The 22,245-nt window shown below is 39.6% G+C and overlaps 1 protein-coding gene and 1 pseudogene across 1 annotated transcript; both read right to left on the bottom strand.

Moving 5' to 3' along the window:
• Positions 1–3,059: 3,059 nt before the first annotated feature.
• LOC130836163 (serine/threonine-protein phosphatase PP1-gamma catalytic subunit A-like) lies at positions 3,060–9,418 on the bottom strand (annotated as a pseudogene).
• Positions 4,289–21,458, bottom strand: CTSK (cathepsin K). Its single transcript, XM_057722425.1, has 8 exons — positions 21,302–21,458; positions 19,637–19,760; positions 19,022–19,144; positions 18,781–18,936; positions 17,084–17,302; positions 13,593–13,758; positions 13,221–13,326; positions 4,289–11,323 (listed from the first exon to the last, which is right to left on the bottom strand). The coding sequence occupies exons 2-8, from the start codon at positions 19,757–19,759 to the stop codon at positions 11,224–11,226; spliced, it is 993 nt and encodes a 330-aa protein (XP_057578408.1). The 5' UTR covers position 19,760; positions 21,302–21,458; the 3' UTR covers positions 4,289–11,223.
• Between the last annotated feature and the right edge of the window lie 787 nt (positions 21,459–22,245).

Raw genomic sequence — 22,245 nt, forward strand, 5'->3', positions numbered from 1 at the left:
TAACATGGCTTTAGGTAGTCTGTGTGCTGATGGGTGGGTTTGTGTTCCTGTCTTGTTTTTAGTTTGGTGTGAGGTGTCCAGCAGTGGCAGTTGCAGACAGTCAGATGAAGCTGAGTCTTAGACTTTGTTACAGGGCTCTATGAGAGTTCTCTGCAGTTAATCTTCCCTGTGTCTGAGGACTCCCTAGTAGTCTAGCATCCTGGATTCAGTGCTCCCTCCCTAGAGCCTCCTACTTGACTTCTGATGGAGTAGTCCAGACTTCAGAGGTTGCTTGTCCTAGCAATAAAGGGGTTTAAAGAAGACTGTCCAAGCCCCAGACTAATGGCAGAGTGTTGAGTCAAACAAACACTAAGTCAAGGAAACAAATACATGTATAAGGCACACAAATACTGAATCCAATAGAACATAAGGCACTAGAAAGACCTGACAGAAGTACCCCAGTATGCCATCAGACAGTCAAAGAGAAAACCAACAGAAATTCAAAACAAAAAAACAAAACACCACACACACACAAACACAAATCCAGGGAGATTTTGAAAGCTAGGATCAAATAAAATGAAGAGCAAGAGTACCACCAGACAGACCGAAGATTCTCACAATGAAATCAGACAATTATACTTAGAACTAAGATAAAGACAAAATCTAACTATGAAAACCAAAGCAGTGTGTCATCTGGAGAATAAAGCAAGGAAACAGAGCAGAGCGATAATATTGCCTATAAGTATATTAAGATAAAATAAACTAAAAAAGGATAGAAGACAGGGCATCAGAAGAGCATAGTGTGACTGGAAATATGAAAAGAAAAAGAAAGAAATGGAAATGTATAAAAGATAGAGCTGGAAAAGAGGTAGGAGAGATACAGTCAGCACTACAAAAAACTTAGCTAGAAATAGAAATATATAAAAAGGCTAAAAATAAAAATAGAACAAAAAATAGAATAAAAAATGTTATAAAACATGTAGATCCCTTAAGACTAAGATTGTAATTAATAAAATTAAAAGAAAAAAAAACTAGAACTGACAGCAGAATGGACCAGATCAATAGAATTAATAATAATATTTCTGTTTCCTTGGGGTCTCAGCTGTAAGTGTCCTTCTACCTGCCGTGGGCTTTTTTGTATTACTCTGTGGCCAGCAAAGCTTCCTTTATTGTTTGTCTGTAAGCACTGATGTGTGGGGAGAGAGAGGGTACAATAGTGGCTCTTTCCCCTGGGAGTGAGTGAGCAGTGGTGCCCGGCCTGGGTCACGGTGGCTTGGGTGGCTCAGGTCGAGAGAGCAACTCCAACCACAGCTTGCTCCCCTGCTATGACTCCACCAGGTCACCCTGCCTGGGTCATGGTGGCTCAGTCGGCCGTGGTGGTACCTGTTGCAGAGGGATGCTGGTGGCTCAGGTGTAAGCAGAATGTTTCCAGAGCTGGGCCACTCTGCAGACTTTTGGCTTTCGGATGCAGGCACTCTGGGCCAGCCCCGCCTGGGGCCCTTTGTTATCCCTGAGTGCATTAGCCAGGCCCAGTGGGGTCCTTCCTTTGTCCATTGCAGGAGCCTAGAGAGAGGCTACACCCACGGTTCCTCCCTGCTGCTTGTGAGTCAGCAGTATCGAGCCGCCGCTATGGCCACCCAGCTTTCCGTGGTAGGCACTCTCCGCTGCGGATTTCTTCCCTCCTGTCCTCTCAGTCTGTCTCCCCACTGCCAACAATGTTTCTCACCCTGAACCAGTTCTCTGGTTCCCACGTTCCAGCTCCCAGGCCCCCTGTTCAGTGTGAACTGATGTCTCAGTCCAGACACGCTGAGCCATGGTGCAGACCCTCCGTGTGTTTTTCGCTCTTTCCCGTCTGCCACAGCTCAGCTGCTTCACCCTCTTTGAACAGTCCCAAATGCCTCCCTTCTGACCCAGGGAAACTCCCCGTTGGAGAAGGGGTTTCCCCGTCAGATAAGGGACATTTCCCCGAATTCGGCAATCTCCCCTCTGTTTCAGATCCCCCCACCCCAGGGTGTGGGACCCGTCCCTTTCCCTACTTCTCCTCCTCTTTCTCCTTTTCTTTTTTCCCTCTGTCCTACCCAGTTATGTTGGGATCTTTGTAGTCCTCTCTAGTGCCCGAGGTCATTTGCTGGTGTTCAACTGGTTCTCTATGGGAATTACTGCATCTTTTGGTGTATTCCTGATTCATCTGTGGAAAGGGATGCATTCTACATCCTTCTACTTCAGTGCCATCTTTCTTCCAGCTTTTAGGGTTTTTTTTAAGCATTTTGAATTAATTTTTATATATGGTGTGAGGTACCATTCCAACTTCATTCTTTTACATGTGGTTATCCAGTTGTCCCAGCACCATTTGTTGAAAAGACTACTCCTTTCCTTGTCAAATGGTCTTGGCACCCTTGTTGAAAACCAACTGAACATAATAAAAGCGTTTGTTTCTATATTCTTAATTCTCTTCCATTGATCTATATGTCTATCCTCATGCCAGTATTACATGGTCTTGGTTACTACTGTTTGCTTGTAGTAAGTTTTGAAGTTGGGAAGTGTATTATTTTTCAAGAACTTTATTCTTTCAACTCTATTCTTTTCCAAGATTGTTTTGGCTAGTCTGGATCCATTTTATGTTCATATGAATTTTAGGGTCAGCTTGTCAATTTCTACAAAGAAGTCAGCTAGGATTTTTGGTTTTGTATCCAATAGTATGCAGTTTATGACAGTAACATGTACAGATTGAGCACCCTAGGGCTCTCTGTATATCCTAAAGAAAATGAGCATTGACATTACTCATGGGCTGTACTGAATTAAAAAAAGATCACTTGTACACTTACTCCTTAGGATAAACTGTCCTGGATGTACAGCTTTAACACCATCATTAAAGTTATTTGCAAAAGGAACAGAGTACTAAACAAAAGGAAACAATTTTACTTGGGAGTGGAGAGTCTTTCTTTTGCTGTTATAACCAGCAAATGCCATCAAAAATGGTAGGGGGATCACAAACACTATTTGAGCAAGCTAACCAATACACATTACAGTTTTAAAAACAAAGGTTATGTACTATATGTTACAAGTCCCAACAGGGAGTGTCAACATGACATCTTTTTCTTTGCTTGCTTTATGATCATACCCTTTGGAGGTGGCGTGTGTCTCATGGCATTTGGCTTCTTTTTCTCTGCAGGCTTTAAAATCTGAAAAGAACACATTAGTGTTTCACCCGCACTCATAGCACCTACACTGTCAAACTCTCTACAATAATTGGGTGCAGAAAACAGAGTAACCAACTGCCTCTTTGGAAAAAATTCATGTCCATCTTCAACCACTGGATGGGCTCCACGTATAAGATCCAAATCATGCTTATGGAAAAATTTTGCAACCACTTCTGCACCAAATGTGAAGGGTGCTTCTCTGGCATTTTCACCCCAGCCTAAGACATCTTTATTGGGGTCAGACCACAAAAGATCACAAAGAAGACCTTGATCTGGTACATCAGCTGGTTGCATGATTCTCCAAATCTGCTCCCTAGATTGAAGATCTGGTGATAAACCTCCATGACAGCAGAATATTTTCTCATCCACGATGGCAGCTATGGGTAAACAGTTAAAGCAGTCGGTGAAAGTTTTCCATAGTTTAATGTTATATCTTCTTTTACACTCATCATAAAATCCATAAATTCTATTGGTGCTGGCATATTTGTGGTTTCCTCTGAGAAGAAGAAAATTCTCGGGATATTTGATTTTTGTAAGCCAGTAAGAGGCAGATAGTCTCCAATGACTGTGTTCCTCTTTCCACATAGTCCCCAAGAAGCAGGTAATTGCTTTCTGAGGGGGAAACCACCATACTCAAAAAGTAGAAACAATTCATAGTATTGCCCATGGATATCACCACATATTCTGAGTGGTGCTTTAAGTTCTAGTCGTTTAGGCTGACTGAGAAATCTCTTGGGACTTTAAGCACGGTCCTCTGATTTCATTCTCCTGTAGCTGAATATTCTTACCAGGCTTGGACCCTCTCACTTCCAGCAGCCATTGGATGATGCTGTCAATGTTGATCTGCCATCTGTCCCACCACCGACCCTCCCACAGCAGCACTGCCACTGGCTCACGCCCACACCCGGGTTCACACCTCCTTGCCCGTGCCACCAGCACAGAGATGGTGGTGGCGGCCAGTCTGCCCCCAACTGCCCTGCTCCCTGCTTCCTCCTTCTCTCCCCACTGGAACCACCAGAGCGAAGCCTAAGATTTTGACAGAGATTGTTTTGAATCTACAGGTCAATTTGGGGAGTATTGCCATCTTAATGACATTATCTTTCAGTCCATGAATATGCAACGTCTTTGCATTTATTTAGGTCTTCTGCATTTCTTTCCAACAGCATTTCATAGTTTTCAGCGTGTAAGTTTTGCACTTCTTTTTTTCTTTATTTTTTTATTGAGGTATAATTGACATACAACATTATATTAGTTTCAGGTGTACAACATAATGGTTCAACATTTGTATGTGTTGCAAAATGATCACCACAATAAGTGTAGTTAACATCCATCACCATACATAGTTACAGATCTTTTTCTAGTGATAAAATTTTTAAGATCTACTCTCTTAGCAGTTTCCAAACATGCAATACAGTATTATTAACTATAGTTGTCACACTATACATTACATCCCCTTGACATTTATCTTATAACTGAAGTTTTTTGCACTTCTTTAAATTTGTTCCTATTTTATTCTTTTTGATGCGATAATAAATGGAATTGTCTTAATTTCATTTTCAGTTTGTTCACTGCTACTGTATAGAGATCAAATTGATTTTCGTATATTGATCTTGTACCCTGCAACTTTGCTCTGCTCACTTATTAGTTCTAAAAAATTTTCAATTAATTCCTTAGAATTTTCTACATGTAAGATCTTGTCATCTGCAAAAGCATAGCATCTTTACTCTCTTAAATCCCACATATATGAGTTTCAGGTGTAAACAAAAAGAACAAACAATGTCACTCATCATTCCATTACACAGAGGGTTAATTTGCAACCCAGTGCAGTGGTCCTCACACCAACAGTGCTCCCTGAGGGGAATTCAGGATGGAAAAAATAGGATGAAACATTCTGTGCTTAATAGATAGTTAGGATGCATACCTAAGGAAGAATTTCAATGTCCCCAGATTCTTATATATATAGAAAAGCACTGAAATCATTAACTTGAGATATACGTTCTTTGTGATTACCAGTAATCTTTTACCAAGATGTATGCTTGACTACATGTATTTCCCAGCCCAAAAGAATTCATATACATATTGGCTCCTCCCCCTGCCTCTTTGGAGCAGTCCCCTCAGAGCGCCTGAGAAGCTGTTTCCCAGGTTATAGTCCTCAGTAAGGTCCCTGAATAAAACTCAACTCACAACTTTTACCTTTTGTGTTTTTCTGTAAGTCGAAACAGGAAAGGAAACCTTAGATTATAAATGCCCAGAGGTGAAGAATTAGATTTGTGAAGTCCATGGACAAACTTAGTTTATAAATATTATGAAGGCTGTCAATGACTCATAAAGGCTTTTCAAGGGCATTAGAGCCTGATAGTTCAGTAAAAAGGATATGTACTGTAAAAAAATAGAACTGCTCAGGAGTATTATAATACCTGTGTCACGAAAAGTTAATGGACTGTCACTTGTAAGTTTCCATTTCCTTCTCACTACATCTATGAAGGATAATGAGAAATAGAGTGTATTGCAGTAGCTAAGAGCACTAGGACCTTGGATTCAGAAAGAGCAAGCAATCAGCCAAATCCAGAGTATGAGATATTCTACTGGATAAATGACCTGGCTTCTCCATGAAATCAATTACAAGGGAAAAAAAAGTATGTGTGTTTGGAGGCAGTGCAGGGTGAGGAGGTGACTGTCAAAGAATACAGCACTCAACAACTAAATGCAATTCGTAAAACTATTTGGATACTAATTTGAGTAAACTAACAATAAAAAAGACACCTTTAAACAATTGGAGAGGTTTTTGTTGTTGTCGTTGTTGTTATTTTATTTATTTGGCTGCATCAGGTCTTAGTTGTGGCGTGCAGGCTCCAGAGTGCACGGGCTCAGTAGATGCAGTTTGCAGCCTCAGTAGTTGTGGCACTCGGGCTTAGTTGTAGCCCCTCAGCATGTAAGATCTTAGTTCCTCCACCAGGGATTGAACCCCATGTCCCCTGCATTGGGAGGTGGATTCTTTTTTTTTTTTAATACATCTTTATTGGAGTATAATTGTTTTACAATGCTGTGCTAGTTTCTGCTATACAACAAAGTGAATCAGCTATATGTATACATATATCACCATATCTCCTCCGTCTTGAGCCCCCCTTCCACCTTCCCTATTCCACTCCTCTAGGTCATCACAAAGGACCAAGCTTATCTCCCTGTGTATGCAGCAACTTCTCACTAGCTAGCTATTTTACATTTGGTAGTGTATATATGTCAGTGCTACTCTCTCACTACGTCCCAGCCTCCCCTTGCCCCCAGTGTCCTCCAGTCCGTTCTCTACGACGGCATCTTTATTCCTGCTCTGCCACTATGTTCATCAGTACCATTTTTCTAGATTCCATATATATGTGTTAGCATACAGTATTTGTTTTTGTCTTTCTGACTTACTTCACTTTGTATGAGTCTCTAGGGGAAGGTGGATTCTAAACTGCTGGACCACCAGGGAAGTCCCTGGAGAGGTTTTTAAATGGACTAAATATTAAATGATATTAAGAAATAATGATTAATTTTTTTGGATGTGCTAATGGCATGGTGGTTGTATTAAGAAATTTCTCAGAGATATATAATGAGGTGTTTATAAGTAAAGTGATATCTGAGATTTGCTTTAAAATGCTGAAAAAAATGAGGAGGAATAGATGAAACAAGATTGGAAAATGTTGGTAATTGTTGACACTGGATGATGGGTATGTGGGGCTTCACTCTACTACTCTCTCTCTCTCCTTTTGTATATATGTTAAAAAATATTCTATAACAAAGTTAAAAATAAAAATAAATAATAAAATATATAAAAGGAGATAGAAAAACAAAAAGACCTGGTCTACATCCTGGCTCAGTCACTGACTAGCTAGGTCACCTTAAGGAAGCTATTTGATATCTGTAAAATGGCAATAATAAGAGTATGTAAAGCATTTAACACAGTATGAGCTGCATAGTTAAGCTCAGTAAATGTTAGCTAATATTGTCATTATGAAAGAAGTAAAAGATATGTAACAACAGATTTGATTTACAATAATTTTAAAACTTCTTTGTCAAAATATCAATCATTAATTACAGTATGATTTGTAACTGAGAACACTGGAAACAATACAAATGTTCATTTATTGGAGTTTAGTTAAATAAATTACATACATTTTTATAAAGGAATTTCATGCATCTATAAAAATAATCATGTTTCTAAGTCAAGACCTATCAATTCTATCGCTTAACATCATTTTGGAGATATTACCTAATGCAAACAGACAAGAAAGAAATTAGAGGTAAAAATCAGAAAGAAAAAGGTAAAATTTACCTCTGCGGATGATATGCTTACATACTCAAAAAAATAAACAAACAACAACAACAAAACCCACCCAAAATCACAAGAATCAACTGAAAAATGTATAAACCAAAAGAGAATTCAAGGGACTTCCCTAGTGGTCCAGCACTTAAGACCCTGAGCTCCTAATGCAGGGGGCCCAGGTTCAATTCCTACTCAGGGAACTAGATCCTGCATACCGGAACTAAAGATTCTGTACCCCACAGTGAAGATCCCACATGCAGCAATGAAGATCCCACATGCTGCAACTAAGACCCAGTGCAGCCAAATAAATAAATAAATACTTTTTTTTTTTTTTTAAAGAGAGAATTCAAGGTAAGGTAGCTGAGTACAAAAACTAATATAATAGAAATCAATAGCTTTCAAATATACATCCAATTAGAAATTATATTGGAAAAGACCGTATTTACTTTTATTTTTTTGGCGCATGGGCTTAGTTTTTCCGCGACATGTGGGATCTTCCTGGAGCAGGGATCGAAACCTGTGTCCTCTGCATTGGCAGGCAGATTCTTAACCATTGCGCCACCTAGCAAGCCCGGAAAAAACCCTATTTAAACTGCAAAAATAATAATAAAAGATAAACTCCCTAGAAAAGAGGTTAGCAAGAAACGGGCAATATCTGTAAGAAGGGCTCAAAGGAATACCTGACAAAATATGAAAGCACCTCTTATTCTTAGATAGAAAGATTCAATAGTATAAGGAGGTCAATTTTCCCTAATTAAATTTATAAATTTAATGTCATCCAAATAAAAATACCAGCAGAATTTAGATAACTTGACAAGCTAATGGTATAGATCACATTGAAAAAACAAAAAGCAAGAATCTTCAGGAAAAAATCTAGAAAAGGAGAGTAATAAGGGGAAGACTAACCCGGCTAGAAATTAAAACATTATAAACGTGTGATACTGGTCAAGTACAGATATACATATTAATGTACCAGAATAGAAAATCTAGAAATAAACCCAAATACATACAGGAATGAAATTTGTTGCCCACATATCCATACAAATGGAAATTCTAAGGGATGTTCTCTAGGCAGAAAAACCAATCAATCAATCAATCAATCAATAAAAATATTAGAAGTGTGTAGGTTTGCCTAGTGGGGAGTCAGACATCCCTCAAGCTTGTCTTTGGTCTTTACAAAGATCAACAAAAACTACTCGCAGATTACTGAATGTGCTCTCTCATGCCTAAACATTTCAGTGTACTATTCTTTGGGTGTGAATGCCATTTTATATCTCCCAATCTGCCAAACTCATACCCAGGCTTCAAAAAAGTTCAGGAGTCATTCTTCCGCTAAGCATGCTTACTTTGATAAGAAATAGAGTGTGTACAGTGTCTCCTAATTGTTGACTTTCCAATTTCTTGCATCTCCATTTTGTTCTTCATCTGTTATCTGTTCTTTACACCACTGCCAGAGGAGTACTGCTAAAATGTATACCTGATAGTGTCTTTCTCCTACTAAAAAATATTTGAAGCCTACTAAATGCCTGAGTGTCTATAAAGTATGGGGACTTCCCTGGTGGTGCAGTGGTTAAGAATCTGTCTGCTAATGCAGGGGACATGGGTTTGAGCCCTGGTCTTGGAAGATCCCACATGCCACACAGCAACTAAGCCCGTGTGCCACAACTACTGAGCCCCTGTGCTGCAACTACTGAAGCCCATGAGCCTAGAGCCCATATTAAACACCCCAACAAGAGAACAATGAGAAGCTTGCGCACTGCATCAAAGAGTAGCTCCCACTCGCTACAACTAGAAAAAGCCTGCACGCAGCAATGAAGCCCCAACACAGCCAATCAATCAATCAATAAAATAAAGTATGAACTTCCTGGGACATGGAGGCTGTCAAGGCCTTAGGACTCACCTCCAACCTACTTTCTCTCCTCAGCTCTACCATGTATATGCGTTTGCACTCTATACTTAGAGCCACTGAGCCCTTACCATTCATACACACAGCTCTTGGTGCCTTTGTTCACCCAGAACCTTCAGGCTGATATGCTGCCCTCCCTCCCCTAACCCTACTCCTCACCCCCACCCCCAAATCTCTGCAATCCCTCATCCACCCCAATCCCTTGTCTTCTCTGCCCATTCAGACTTTTCAAAGTTCTGTTTTCAATGAAACCGTATCTAAAATCGATTAAGAATTAATGACTCATTTCAGAGCTTCCATAATTCATATTTATTTTATGATGATGGGTATTATTAATATTATTGATATCAGCTGTTTATATGTCTGTCACTAGTCTATAACATTCATAGAAGTCAGGGCCATGTCTTACTAATTTGTATCATCCTGGTAGCTTTTTTTTTTTTTTTAAATTTTTATTGGAGTATGGTTGCTTTACAATGTTGTGTTAGTTTCTACTGTACAGCAAAGTGAATCAGCTATACGTACACATATATCCCCTCTTTTTTGGATTTCCTTCCCATTTAGGTCACCACAGAGCACTGCGTAGAGTTTCCTGTTCTATACAGTCGGTTCTCATTCGTTATCTATTTTATACATAGTATCAATAGTGTTTATATGTCAATCCCATCATCTGCTTACCACATGGAAATAAATACTGACACACAAAAATAGATAATTTTTGCACAGCATGAAATAAAGTAGTGCCTGACACATCTGGTAAGCAGTCAATAAATATGAACTCTTTCTAGTGGTAAGAGACGCTCAATAAACATTTCGTGAAAAATGGCAGAACCAGTTGTGCTGATGCATTACCAGACAGCTAAATTCTTTTAGAATTGATACTGCTTAGGAAACATTACAGAGTTTCAATTTCCTCTTTTGGTGACAGCAAAATTTTAAGTTCAATAACCTCAGAAAGGCCCTTAAGATATTTTTCAAGACCAAGGTTCATGTGTCACTTAATCTGGTCCCCACAGAGATAGAATTACATATTGAAATCTTTTTATATCCATTTAATCCCTGAAACTTAGTACAATTCTTAACAGTTAGTAAGTACTTAAAAAATGTTGATTGAAGGAATGAACAAATAAATGAATTAGGATGAATTGTTTATGCAACAGAATCTCCAAACTGTGAGCACATCAAATATAAAGAATATGTTTTGTTCATCTTTTTGTCTCCAGCACCTAGCACAGTATCTGACACAAAATGAATGTTTACTAAATAGCTATTTATTAAATATAGATAAGTGATAAATACAGTTTACTTTATAAATGCAAAGAAGGAAAAAGAAAACACGTTTGTTGTATCATGTAAACTTCTGCCAAAGATTTATGAATAGATTTATTAATGGGGTAGAATTTACACCTTGAAGATATAGAAGTAAACATGGAGACTAAGAAGCCAAGTCACCTTAGTCCTCTAGAGTGGTTAAAGCTAAGTAGTCCTTGTGAATGAGAATCTAACCTATCTGAAAATCTCTAGCCATTACTTACACAGCATCAGCCCCAGGACAACACAGGGCAGGCTGTGGTCACATCTCTTAGCCTAAGAATGTATACCTGTTAGGGAAATTTTCTGTTCCTAATGAAAAAATAAAGACCTTGGGTGGAGAGAAGAAAAGTAGTAGAAGTGTCACTTGAATCACAAACAAATAGGCAAACTGAATGGACAATCTCTGATATCATTACATCTGCTTCAAGAAAGGCACATCAATTCCCTTCCAAGGTATACCAGTATGTTGCACCATTGTGGAAGGAATGGAAGAGCAGGATGGGGTTGGCTGGCTGAAGTCACATCTTGGGGAAGCTGGCCAGGTTGGCAATGCCACAAGCATTGTTCTTATTCCGGGCCATGAGGATATAGCCTTTGTTTCCCCAGTTTTCTCCCCAGCTGTAGGAACAAGCAAGGAAAATACTTAGTACCCCCCGTTTATTCAATAAAACATTTATTGAGTACTGTGCTAAGTACTGATGGTTTACAAAAACGAGTAGACAGTTTTTACCTTTAAAGAGTTTAAAGTCAAGAAATGGAGAGAAGGCACAGTGCTATAGGAGAAATTGCTTCTGACCAAGAGGATCAAAAAGGGCTTAACAAAAGAGGTGGCATTTGAGCTGAGCCCAAAGGCGGATAGAATTTGGACCTGTGGAAATGGAAGCCAGTGGGGGAGTGTGAAATGAGTAACAGAGGCAGGAAAGTATGGGACATGTATTATTCATGTAGCTGAAAAACAGGGTACCTGACAGGGTATAGTGGGAGATCAGGTTGAATGATCTTTACCGCCAGACTAAAGAGTTTGACTCTCTGGCCCATGATTGTAGAGGAGACACTGAAGTTTTCTGATTGGGAGAGTAAAATCATTCAACTTGTGTTTTCAAGGAGAGTAGTCTTGAAAACATGAGTCTAGAGCATAAGAAAGAGGCAAGAGAGGCTGAAGCTGGTGATCTTGGTTTCATAGGAGAAATGAATAAAGCTATGAGAATTGATGAGATTGCTAAGGAGACAAGTGGAGAGATTGGAAGATTAGATACGCAGAGACAAAGACAGAGACAGAGACGGGGGTCGGGGGGAGATTGGTCTATATATCTTCCTAAATTGTTTTCATGAATTTTTTGTCCTTTTCCCCCAACAAGAAAATTCACCAGTTACCCGGTACATTTTACTTAAGACCTTTACCCTACCACTGTTCCCTTCTCCAGGGGTCCCCAATGATCCTGATCCTGCCTGGGTGTGTCCTTTATTCTTCCCAGCTCTCTTGGCACTTGATCAAGAAAGGACAATGTAAGTGCTTGAGCTGGGAGTCAAGAAAGGGAGAACACGAGACAGAAGCTGTGGGAGAAGGAACATCCTCTTAGAAAGGTGCTCAGGTTCATCTTTAGTTGGGACTGTGATATAAAATGTTGCTTCAGGTTTGAAGCAACTCCCAGCCTCACATTCTATCCTGCCAGCCATCCAGGCAGCAAACCCAACTTGGTTACACTACTGCACTGGCCTGTGCACTCCCCAGAGTCTAGGACTCCTGCTCCTTAGAGGGCACCAAGGACAGAAAATTTAATCAGTGCTACTGCCAGGCCAGTGTTGACCAATGTGGAAAGAAAAGGAATAATTACCATAAATCTGCCCACCTACAAAGTCACAAAGGGCTAAAAAGAAATGGGGAGCCAACTACTAATAACCTGTAGTTTTACTTGTTCCCAATAACAGAGGGAAATACTAATTTTTGTTGTTGTTGCTCATGTCTACTTTCTAAAAAGCATTTCCCTTCACAGACTTCAAAATCATTGGCCAGTTATTATATATGTCTATCGTAAGTGTATCTGGAAGGGCAAAAGCCTGCATAAGGGGATATTAACTTTTATATTGTTTATATTGTCCCCTAGCGCTTATAGACAGACTGATGATGGAAACCTCCCTAAAAAATCGATCACATTAGAGAAAAAAGAAAAAAAAAAACATATTTCCAAAGCTCCTGCTGGTTCTTGGTGCTACTTTATAAAGTTCTCATTAGCTAGGTCTGTCTTTCTTAGGGGACTATGAGGTCACTGAAGACAGACATCTGCTCCCGTGTTTGTGTATGTGACTAAGCACCTTAAACACAGAGCAGCTGCCCAACACGTGCCTTTAGTACTCTTGGCTGGCCACTAAATGTTAGAATTAATAGCCTCTAACTGGGAACTGAAACATCTGAGAAAACTTCCTCTTGATTTGAGAGAAAGAAGGGAATACTGGGAAGTTGGAGTTAAGTTGTAAGAGGGTGACTGGGTGACAAATGTAGTGTTCCCATTATTACCTGTTTTTAATTATCCAGTGCTTGTTTCCCTTCTGGATCCCGTATCCCACTGCCAAAACCGCATGGTTCAGATTATCGCTATTGCAGTTTTCATCGTAATACACACCTAGGAAACAAACTATCAAGGTGAAGCTTTCTGCAATCCAAGTGTTGCCCCGTGGTGTCTCCCACTCTAGGAGACCCTCTGTAGAATCTCGTCCCAGTCAAGAGGGCTTACAACACAGATGCTCTGTGCTGTGGCAGCTGTTTCTCTCTGGCAGACTCAGTCTGATTATGGAAACAAGTACTGAATATGCTCCGTATCCTTCAAGAAGCTGCCCAGCCCACATCATAAGAGAAGGTTGATTGTGCTCTATAGGAATAGCGCCTTACCTTTCCTGTAAAACTGGAAGGAGGTCAGGCTTGCATCAATGGCCACAGAGACGGGTCCCACTCGGGCCACTGCCCTCTTCAGGGCTTTTTCATTTCCCTCAGGGATCTCTCTGTACCCTCTGCACTTAGCTGCCTTGCCTGTTGGGTTGTACATACAGCTTTCATCCTGGAAAAAACAAGGTTGAAATAGGACTAGGACTAAGCAACAGGCAGTGAATCGGTGAGTGAGAAATTCTGCCAATGTTTTGGGTGATGTCAGTGCACTAACAGGGGCAGCAGACTAGAGTCTCTACAAAGGCTCTATTTTCTCCTCACCTTTTTAGAAACTATAAAAAAAAGAATATGAAAAGTGGATACCTTGTACAATACACAAAAATCAGTTCCAGGTGGTTTTAAAACATAAATGTGAAAGGAAACACTGTAAAACTTAAAAAAGAATAATTTTATTACCTCAGGATAGAGAAAGATTTCTGAAATAAGGTTTTTTTTTTTAAAGCACAAATCATCTTCTGGCAATGTAGCGTGTGGTCCTCAGTAGGCAGGGAGACAGCAGCTGCTGTGTGAGGAGGAGGCCAAGGCCCAGCTAGAGGGAGGAGCTCGGCCCCATGCATATTATAACAGGCAAAGAGTTATGGCTGGACCCTTGTGCTCTCATGAGATAAAAGCACAGAACATAACACTAAAACAAATTAATAAAGAACTTGGCAATTTAGCCTGTGAATTTCCAATGTTATGTTTTGCAGATCTAGTTAACAATGATATGTTTCACTGTCAAGCCACAATTATGGAATCTAATGGCAAGTTACATCAAGGTGGTGTATTCTTTTTGGTAGTTCATTTTCCTACAGACTACCCCTTCAAAATCCTAAACTTGCATCTACAAGAATACATTATCTAAATATTAACAATAATGGCAGCAGTCGATACGATATTCTAAGATTACAGTAGTGTCCTGTCTCAATAATTTCTCAAGATTCCTTTGTTCTCTGCCATATGATCCAAACCCTTGATCCCTCCTAAGTGCCAAAAATTGCATAGATCTACAAGTAAAATAAAATATCTAGGGAATGGATTTGGAAGGATAGCATGTGATGATACTTTAAAGTAAAAATAACCTGCTTTATGCAATGAACTTAAACTACTGTATTACCTGGCTGCTGCCCTATCAGATCTCTTCTTTTTTAAACTTTGTTTTTCTTTACCTCCTTCCATTCATTTACACTTTCATATAAGAAGTTCTTTCAGTTTTGTACAATAACTGCTTTTAAAACTGTAAAGTAGATAAAAAGAACAGTTGCCCAAGATTCAGAAGGTTAAAAATGGAACACATCATATATGGCTAATTCTTCGTTTTAATTGATTATGAGACCAAAATCATTGCACATTTTTCTAAAATGCTGAAGAGATCAGAAATTATAAGTCAACTGCTCCTGCTATTCCAAACTAGGGTTTCAAATGTTATGTAATTTTCATTTAAATTATTCAGAGTTTCTGAGTTATTAAACTATCTCTCAACAAACTGGTTAATACAGTACTAAGTGATGCAAGCTGTCAATGGATAAGTGATCAGCTGCTAGTTCTAATAATATTTAAGTTATTTTTAAAATATAGTTAGCTAAACCTCTAAATTGGTTGCCTAGATTAATCAATATGGGAAAATGTTATAAACATGAATCTGTTCTTCTTGTATATACTGTTAGGATTTAATTTTTTTGATATCAAGTGACAACAAAAAGTTGTCAAAACAATATTTGACAATTTAAAACAATATTTTGCCACGTTCAGGTTTTCTCACTAATTGGCCTGATGTATTCAGAATTAAAAAGCTAACCTGTTAGGACAGCTTTAGTATGCTGTACCTTACAGCAGCAGTCCCAGAGTTCAAACACGAACTTGGGACCCACCAGTTCTGAAAACTGTATACAGAGTAAAGAAAAATCTTTCCACATACAACATCCCATTCCTCTGACTTGTATACCTGACAGCTAAAAAAAAACTTAACGTGGAATAATAATGGCATGAAATTTATAAAACACAGTACTTTTTTGATGTGGCCAATGTCATGATGATGTGTTGAAGTGACTTTACTATGTAGGTTGTTAAGTATCCAGTGCAATGGATCTATTCAGTCATTTACATTAATGAGCATTTTTACTGCAGCAGATATCATTTCAGATGACTAAACACGAATAAATAAAACCGTTATTGGATTTTTTTAAAGGTACAAATTGCAAAGTAAAAAATTAATAATTTTTCAACACTAAAATTAAGAACTTTTCTGGATTGAAAAACATCATAAAGAGAATGAAAAGAAAAACAGACTCACAACACACATAGTATTAGCATCCAAATCTTTTTAAATTCCTAAAAGTCAGTAAGAAAGAGAACATAACCTAATTAAAAATAGACAAAAGATATAAACAGTCAATTCACTGAAGAAGAAATGCAAATGGCCAGAAAAGCATAGCGACAAAGAGGTGAATCAATAGGATTTCTTGTACTGTGCAGGTGGGAATATAAATTTTTTGGCAAACAATTTGACATTATCTAGTAAAGTTGAAGATGCACATACTCAAAGGCTCAGACAATTCTGTTCCTAGATATGTTCTAGTAAAGAAATTCTTGTACATGTGCATAAAAGACATGCCTGGGAATGTTTGCAGCAGATAAACAGATCCAATAGATAGATCTTGGCTCTGCTACATAACTAGACGTGTGAATTTGAATATGCTATTTTAGCTCTTTAAGTGTCAATGTCCTCACCTATAAAGTGAGGATAAGGGTACCCTGCAGGGCTTTTATGAGGATTAAATGAGAATATGCACTAAGTACATGGCTTAGGACATAGTAGCCATCATTTATATTACTCAGACTTGCTAGCCCTGCTTCAAAGGATACTGTTGCAAAGGCCCCATATGATATTATCTATCAACCCCATGTAAACAAAAAGCCCTCAGTTCTTCTTCCTTTTAGATAAGAAAGATCTTCCTATTACTAAAGGACCCTATTATAGGAGGAAGTGAGTTGATCTCTAAAATTGCAATAAATACGAAGCAACTTGTTTTTCCTCTCATTTGGTACATGTTAGCATATTAACTTAAATAATTTGCTTAAATGTTCCCCAAACCCACGCTAAGAGCATATAAAATAAAGCCACGTGATTCATGAAATTAGCATTGTGGGCTTTGAGATTTGTGATGGGAGTGGAGGAGCTGCGCAGAGAGTTAAGAAACCTACTCAGAGATCTGTGGGATAATCTGTCCCCTATTTTTCCTCCAGGGAGGAAAGGCAGATAGGAACTATGGCAGCCTAACCTCCCCAAATTCTCCCAGACTGTGGGAATCTTCTTGGCTTTCTGTAGGAAATAATCCATCAAGAAAGCTGAATAGGTAACAGAAAACAAGATGTCTGGAATTGTTTCTAGTACAAAATGCCATGCATGGGAAGGAGGAGCCATTACAGAGCTGTGTGACTGTGTGGGACAGCCTCACCTGTCCCACGTATGGGTAGGCATCTTCAGAGTCAATGCCCCGGTTCTTCTGCACATACTGGAAGGCATTGGTCATGTAGCCCCCTCCACAGCCATCGTTCTCAGACACACAATCCACCAGATTCTGTGGACTCAGATTTAAGAGTTTGCCAGTTTTCTTCTTGAGTTGGCCCTCCAGGGCACCCACAGAGCTAAAAGCCCAACAGGAACCACACTGACCCTGCGAGGCATAACAGAGAAACTATCAGTCATTGCTAGTCACACTTGTTGTTTCTTCCTTCTATCTGCCCAGTGAAATTCCACACCTTTCATAATTCCAGCACTTGTCCCCTTTGCTATGAGTCTTCCTATTTCCCTTCATTTACCTTTGTTGCAGTGTTCTGTTGCTACTGTTGCTATCGATAACTGTTGTTACTATTGTTACCATTGGCTGTAGTAAAGCAGAGTACAGCTCTTCCTCCAGTGAATCCATCATCAGTTGAAAATGTAGTTAAGTCAAAAATTCATTTAATACCCCTAACCTACTGAACATCAACACTTAGCCTAGCCCACCTTACATGTGCTCAGTACACTCACATTAGCCTTCAGTTGGGCAAAATCATCTAACACAAAGCCTATTTTATAATAAAGTGTTGAGTATCTCATGTAACTTATTGACTACTGTACTGAAAGTGAAAAACAGAATAGTCGTAAGTGTATTGGTTGTTCACCCTCATGGTCATGTGGCTGACTGGGAGCAGCAGCTTGCTACCGCAGCCCAGCATTAAGAGAAGGTATCACATCACGTACCGCTAGGAAAAGACCAAAATTCAAAATGTGAAGTACGGTTTCTATGGAATGCCTATCACTTTCATACCATCATGAAGTCAAAAAATCATAAGGTGAAGCATCAGAAGTCAGGTACCCTCTGTGTGGGCTTTGCAACACACGAGATGTGTGACCCTGGGTAAATTACTAAACCTCTCTGTACCTCACTTTCTTTACGTATAAATTGTGGGTAATAATATACTTCATGGAATTATGAGAATTTAAAACGTTAATTCATATAAAGGATAAATTATTATGGGTAATAATAATAATCTTTCAAAAAGCACTAGCTATTATTATCAATGTTTGTTCAGCTGGATTATACATTTTTCTTTCTTTCTTGTTCTATTTTTTAAGTTTGGGGATTTCTTGAGGACACAGGTTATGTCTTAGTCATCTTGAATCTCTACTGCCTAGCACTATATCTGGTAGATTCTGAAAAAAAGATGTGTTTGTTGAATGAATGTTAAATCAAGTGTTCATCTGGCAGATACAATCAGCATTGTTAAGGTTGTGGGAAAACTTATATTCTCATGCTGGTAACAATGTAAGAATGTAAGATTGTAAAAACTTTTTTGGAAAGGATTCTGTGACCTGTTGGTTCCAATTTTAGGATTTATTTTGCATAAATATTTGTACATATGCACAAAAATATATGCACACAGGTACTTATAGCAACACTTCATAGAAAAGAAAAAACAGAAACAACTTAAATCTACAAAAACAGATATGAGTTAAATAATAGAAGAGGCTTTATTCTCTTAGCAGGGGGAGGGGTAACTTAATTCTTTGCCCTCTTTTCCTGGCGCCCTCCAGCTTAAGAACAAAAACGCAGAAAAAGGGAGGGCTCATGCCAGTTTACATACCCACACCCAAAAGAAAGGCGGGTACCTGGTTTTTGACAGGAGTAACATATCCCTTCTTCCGATAATCAACAGAGTCTGGGGCTCTGCCTTCCCAGTCTGGGATATAGAGGGTGTCATTACTGCGGGAATGAGAGGCGGGTACTTTGAGTCCAGTCATCTTCTGAACCACTTCTTCACTGGTCTAGGACAAAGAAGAAAGAGGTCAGGCATGAGCAGGGAACCAAGACAAACAGGGCAGGTAGACCAGGAGCTAAGGCTCAACTCACCATGTCCCCCAAGTGGTTCATGGCCAGTTCATAAGTATGGACACCAAGAGAGGCCTCAAGATTATGGATGGAAATATGCTTCAGGTTTTTTTCCCAAATTAAACGCCGGGAGATTTCATCCATCTAAACAGAACAGAGTCAGTTTTGGCATAGACTGTGTCCTGTGTACAAAGTTACCTACCTAATACTGTGAAAGTTTTTAGGAGAGATTAAATTTATGGTAATAGAGGGTTTAGAATCTAGTTGGGAAACTGACCATGGGATTATTAAAAGCATGCAAAAAGAAATATATAAAACAAATACAAATAATAGAATGCAAAGCTCTGAAGAGACATATAGGGAAAAAATTGCTTATGAATTAATAGCATTAATCTGAGAAGGCTCCCCCAAAGAGAAATATAAGACAGTAACAAAGAAAAGAAAGGATAGGACTTGATGGAGGGTGAACTGAGGAATAGTAATGGAAAATGTACGTTAACATATAGGGAACGGGGCAGGTTTGCTTGGTTGTAGTGGTTAAAGTATTGGGGTTGAAGAAGGGAGCCTAGAAGTTAGGATTAGATGTCTCAGGCTCCAGCTCTCCCTCCATGTGTTCCCCTCCATGTTCCCAGGCACCTTGCTGTTATACTGCTTTCTGTAGGTCTTCTTCCATAGCTCCCAGTGGGTGTCCAGTAGCTCCTCGGGGTATAGAGCAAAGCTCACCACAGGCAGCAGTAGTAGAACCTTGAGCCCCCACATCCTGGAGAAGGGGATAATTAGGGGACACTCTTCTATTTGCTTAGGGATTCCTAACTTGGCTTGGGATGAGGAAAGAGCTGAAACCATATTCTCAGACAAGTGGTTCTTATCCTTTGGGAGTCATAGACTCCCATAAGCTAATAAAAATTTGCAACCCACTATAATTCCTCTCACCAGAAAAATGAATACACACACTATAATTCTGGGGAGTTCATGAATCCAGAGTTAAGAACCCCTTCCTCTGGACCACAAGGCAAAAGAAAACTAGGATTTACGAGGAAGGCAGACAAAGATTGGGGGTGATTTCCTTATGATAAAACAATGATAGTCAGGAGAGGTCTGGGTTTGGGATGGGACGCTGATACATGTGGTTCCAGTATTTTGACCTAGGGAGGTTCCCCCCCCCCCACACTTGCACAGATAACCAGAAATAGGGTGGAAAATGGACAGTCTAGATGGGATCAGCACGTCTGCTCAGTGTCCCCAAAAGACTGTGAGGACACAGACAAGGTAAGGGCAGGGTAGGATGAGTGGGTCAGAGAATACATAAAGGAAAGAGTTTCAGCCATTTCTTCAAGGCATTCTTCTGTTCCTTGCCTAAATTCTGGTACTTCTGATCTTGCCAGGAGCGGACAAGAGAAAAGTTGACAGCATTTCCTACTCTCTAACTATGAGATGTCTATTGCCTCCTCAGTCTGCTCAGGCATTTCTTCCTCCTTTCTCTTCCTGCTCCTTCCTCAGGCAGGAAACTGTCCTAATCTCAACCAGCTGCTGTGGGCAGGAAAGTTTTTCTTTCTTTTTCTGACCAAAAAACCCACAAAACCTCTGTGACTGCCTCACAGAACAAAAAGCCCTAGAAGTGAAGTTTGTTAGAAGAATGTAAGACAGACAGAAAAGCAATGTTCTGTGATCATTAGATACACTGCTTTTCAGAAGTTTACTCTAGCTTCATTCACTTCTCCTAGTGGCTTGCTAATTACACATCCTCCATTTTAAGAGCAAGTTAGTCTGCACCAAGTCGTACAGCTTGCATAATTTTTGAATTTATAGTCTATTTTTGTGTAATCTTTGCAAACTGGCAAAATGTCTAGGACATTTAATATTTGGAGTGTTAAGGGCTTTGGAATGTCTCAAAGAGTAGGAAGACCTTACTCGGCTACCACCTCCCTGCCTCACTCCTCCTCCCTGCTAGTAAGTTAACCCTTTCGGTACCTTCCCCACCCTGCCCCTCCAAAACAAACAAACAAACAAACAAACAAACAAACTCCAGAGAGGCCACTCCTTTAGGGATGGGTAAAGGATGTCCTATATTCTTTGCTTTCACTAATAACCATGTATACATACCTACAAACCATAAAAGGAGTCCTGAAGACTTCAGGCAGATTTTAGCCAGGAAGTAACCTAAGAAGGGCATCACTGTTTTCATCTGCAAAGCCTATAAAGTTCATTTTGATTCCCAAGTCAATACATTCCTAGTATTTCTAAAAATGGAGAACTGACAGAAATGAGAAGTTAAAAGACCTAGGAAGTTGAAAATGTTACCTGCTGATGGGGATCTGTTCTCTGGGCTCGTCTCAGCAGAGAAGTGTGGATTATGTGGGCGGATGACTAGGGGTGCTGGATTTATTCCACCAGGATTGCGGAAGTCAGCTCTAGCTGTTGGCTGGAAAATTTGGATAGGGGAGGGCAATGGAGACAGAAATGCTAAGAGAGGGGGGTTAGGGAGGAGGGAAGGAGGCAGCAGATTTGCATGGCTTCAGTGTGCGCATGTGGAACATGTGTGGCAGGGCGGAGAGTTGTTAGGTATTTAGTTACACGTGGCTGCCTGCCTTTGAGAGCAGACAAAAAAACACCTCAATACATATTACCCAAGTTCGGGCTTACCTTCTCTTTGGTGATAGACAAACATTATACTATTTGTTACACTGGGGGATTACCTCTTTTCCGACCCTTCCTGTTATTACCCATCTCTCCAACTTTGAAAACTCAATTCTTAAATTTATGTCTGACCCTCACATGAGAGATGAGGAAATGAACACAAAAGGCTAGAAAAAAGTATGTAACGGAAGTCACAGGCTCCAAAATCACTCGTATTTTATAAACTTGTTGGTGAAAAGTTTGTCATTGCTTCCAGGCAGGGGAAAGCTTTCCCAGACTAACTGGTTTTGCTGAGGAAGGATATGCCCAGAAAGTCCAGATGAAACCAGTTCTAAAAGTAACCAAAAACAGTACTCCTGGTTATTTATGAAAGCACTTGAATCAATGTCATAAGCTCTGACAAATTCACATGTGACTTCTTTGTTGCTAAAACTCTCAGATGGTGGGATGCCTGATGAACATTATCTGTCTGAATTATTAAAATCCCCGATCCAGGACCAGTCATATGAGCTTCTCCAAATGCTTCCCTCAACATCCAGGCATGTGACAGATCATAAGAATCTAGTTCAGTCCCTAAACCACATCCCCAAACATTTTCTTCCATAAAC

Source organism: Hippopotamus amphibius, chromosome 1 (genome assembly GCF_030028045.1).
Source record: "Hippopotamus amphibius kiboko isolate mHipAmp2 chromosome 1, mHipAmp2.hap2, whole genome shotgun sequence".
NCBI classification, from domain to species: domain Eukaryota; kingdom Metazoa; phylum Chordata; class Mammalia; order Artiodactyla; family Hippopotamidae; genus Hippopotamus; species Hippopotamus amphibius.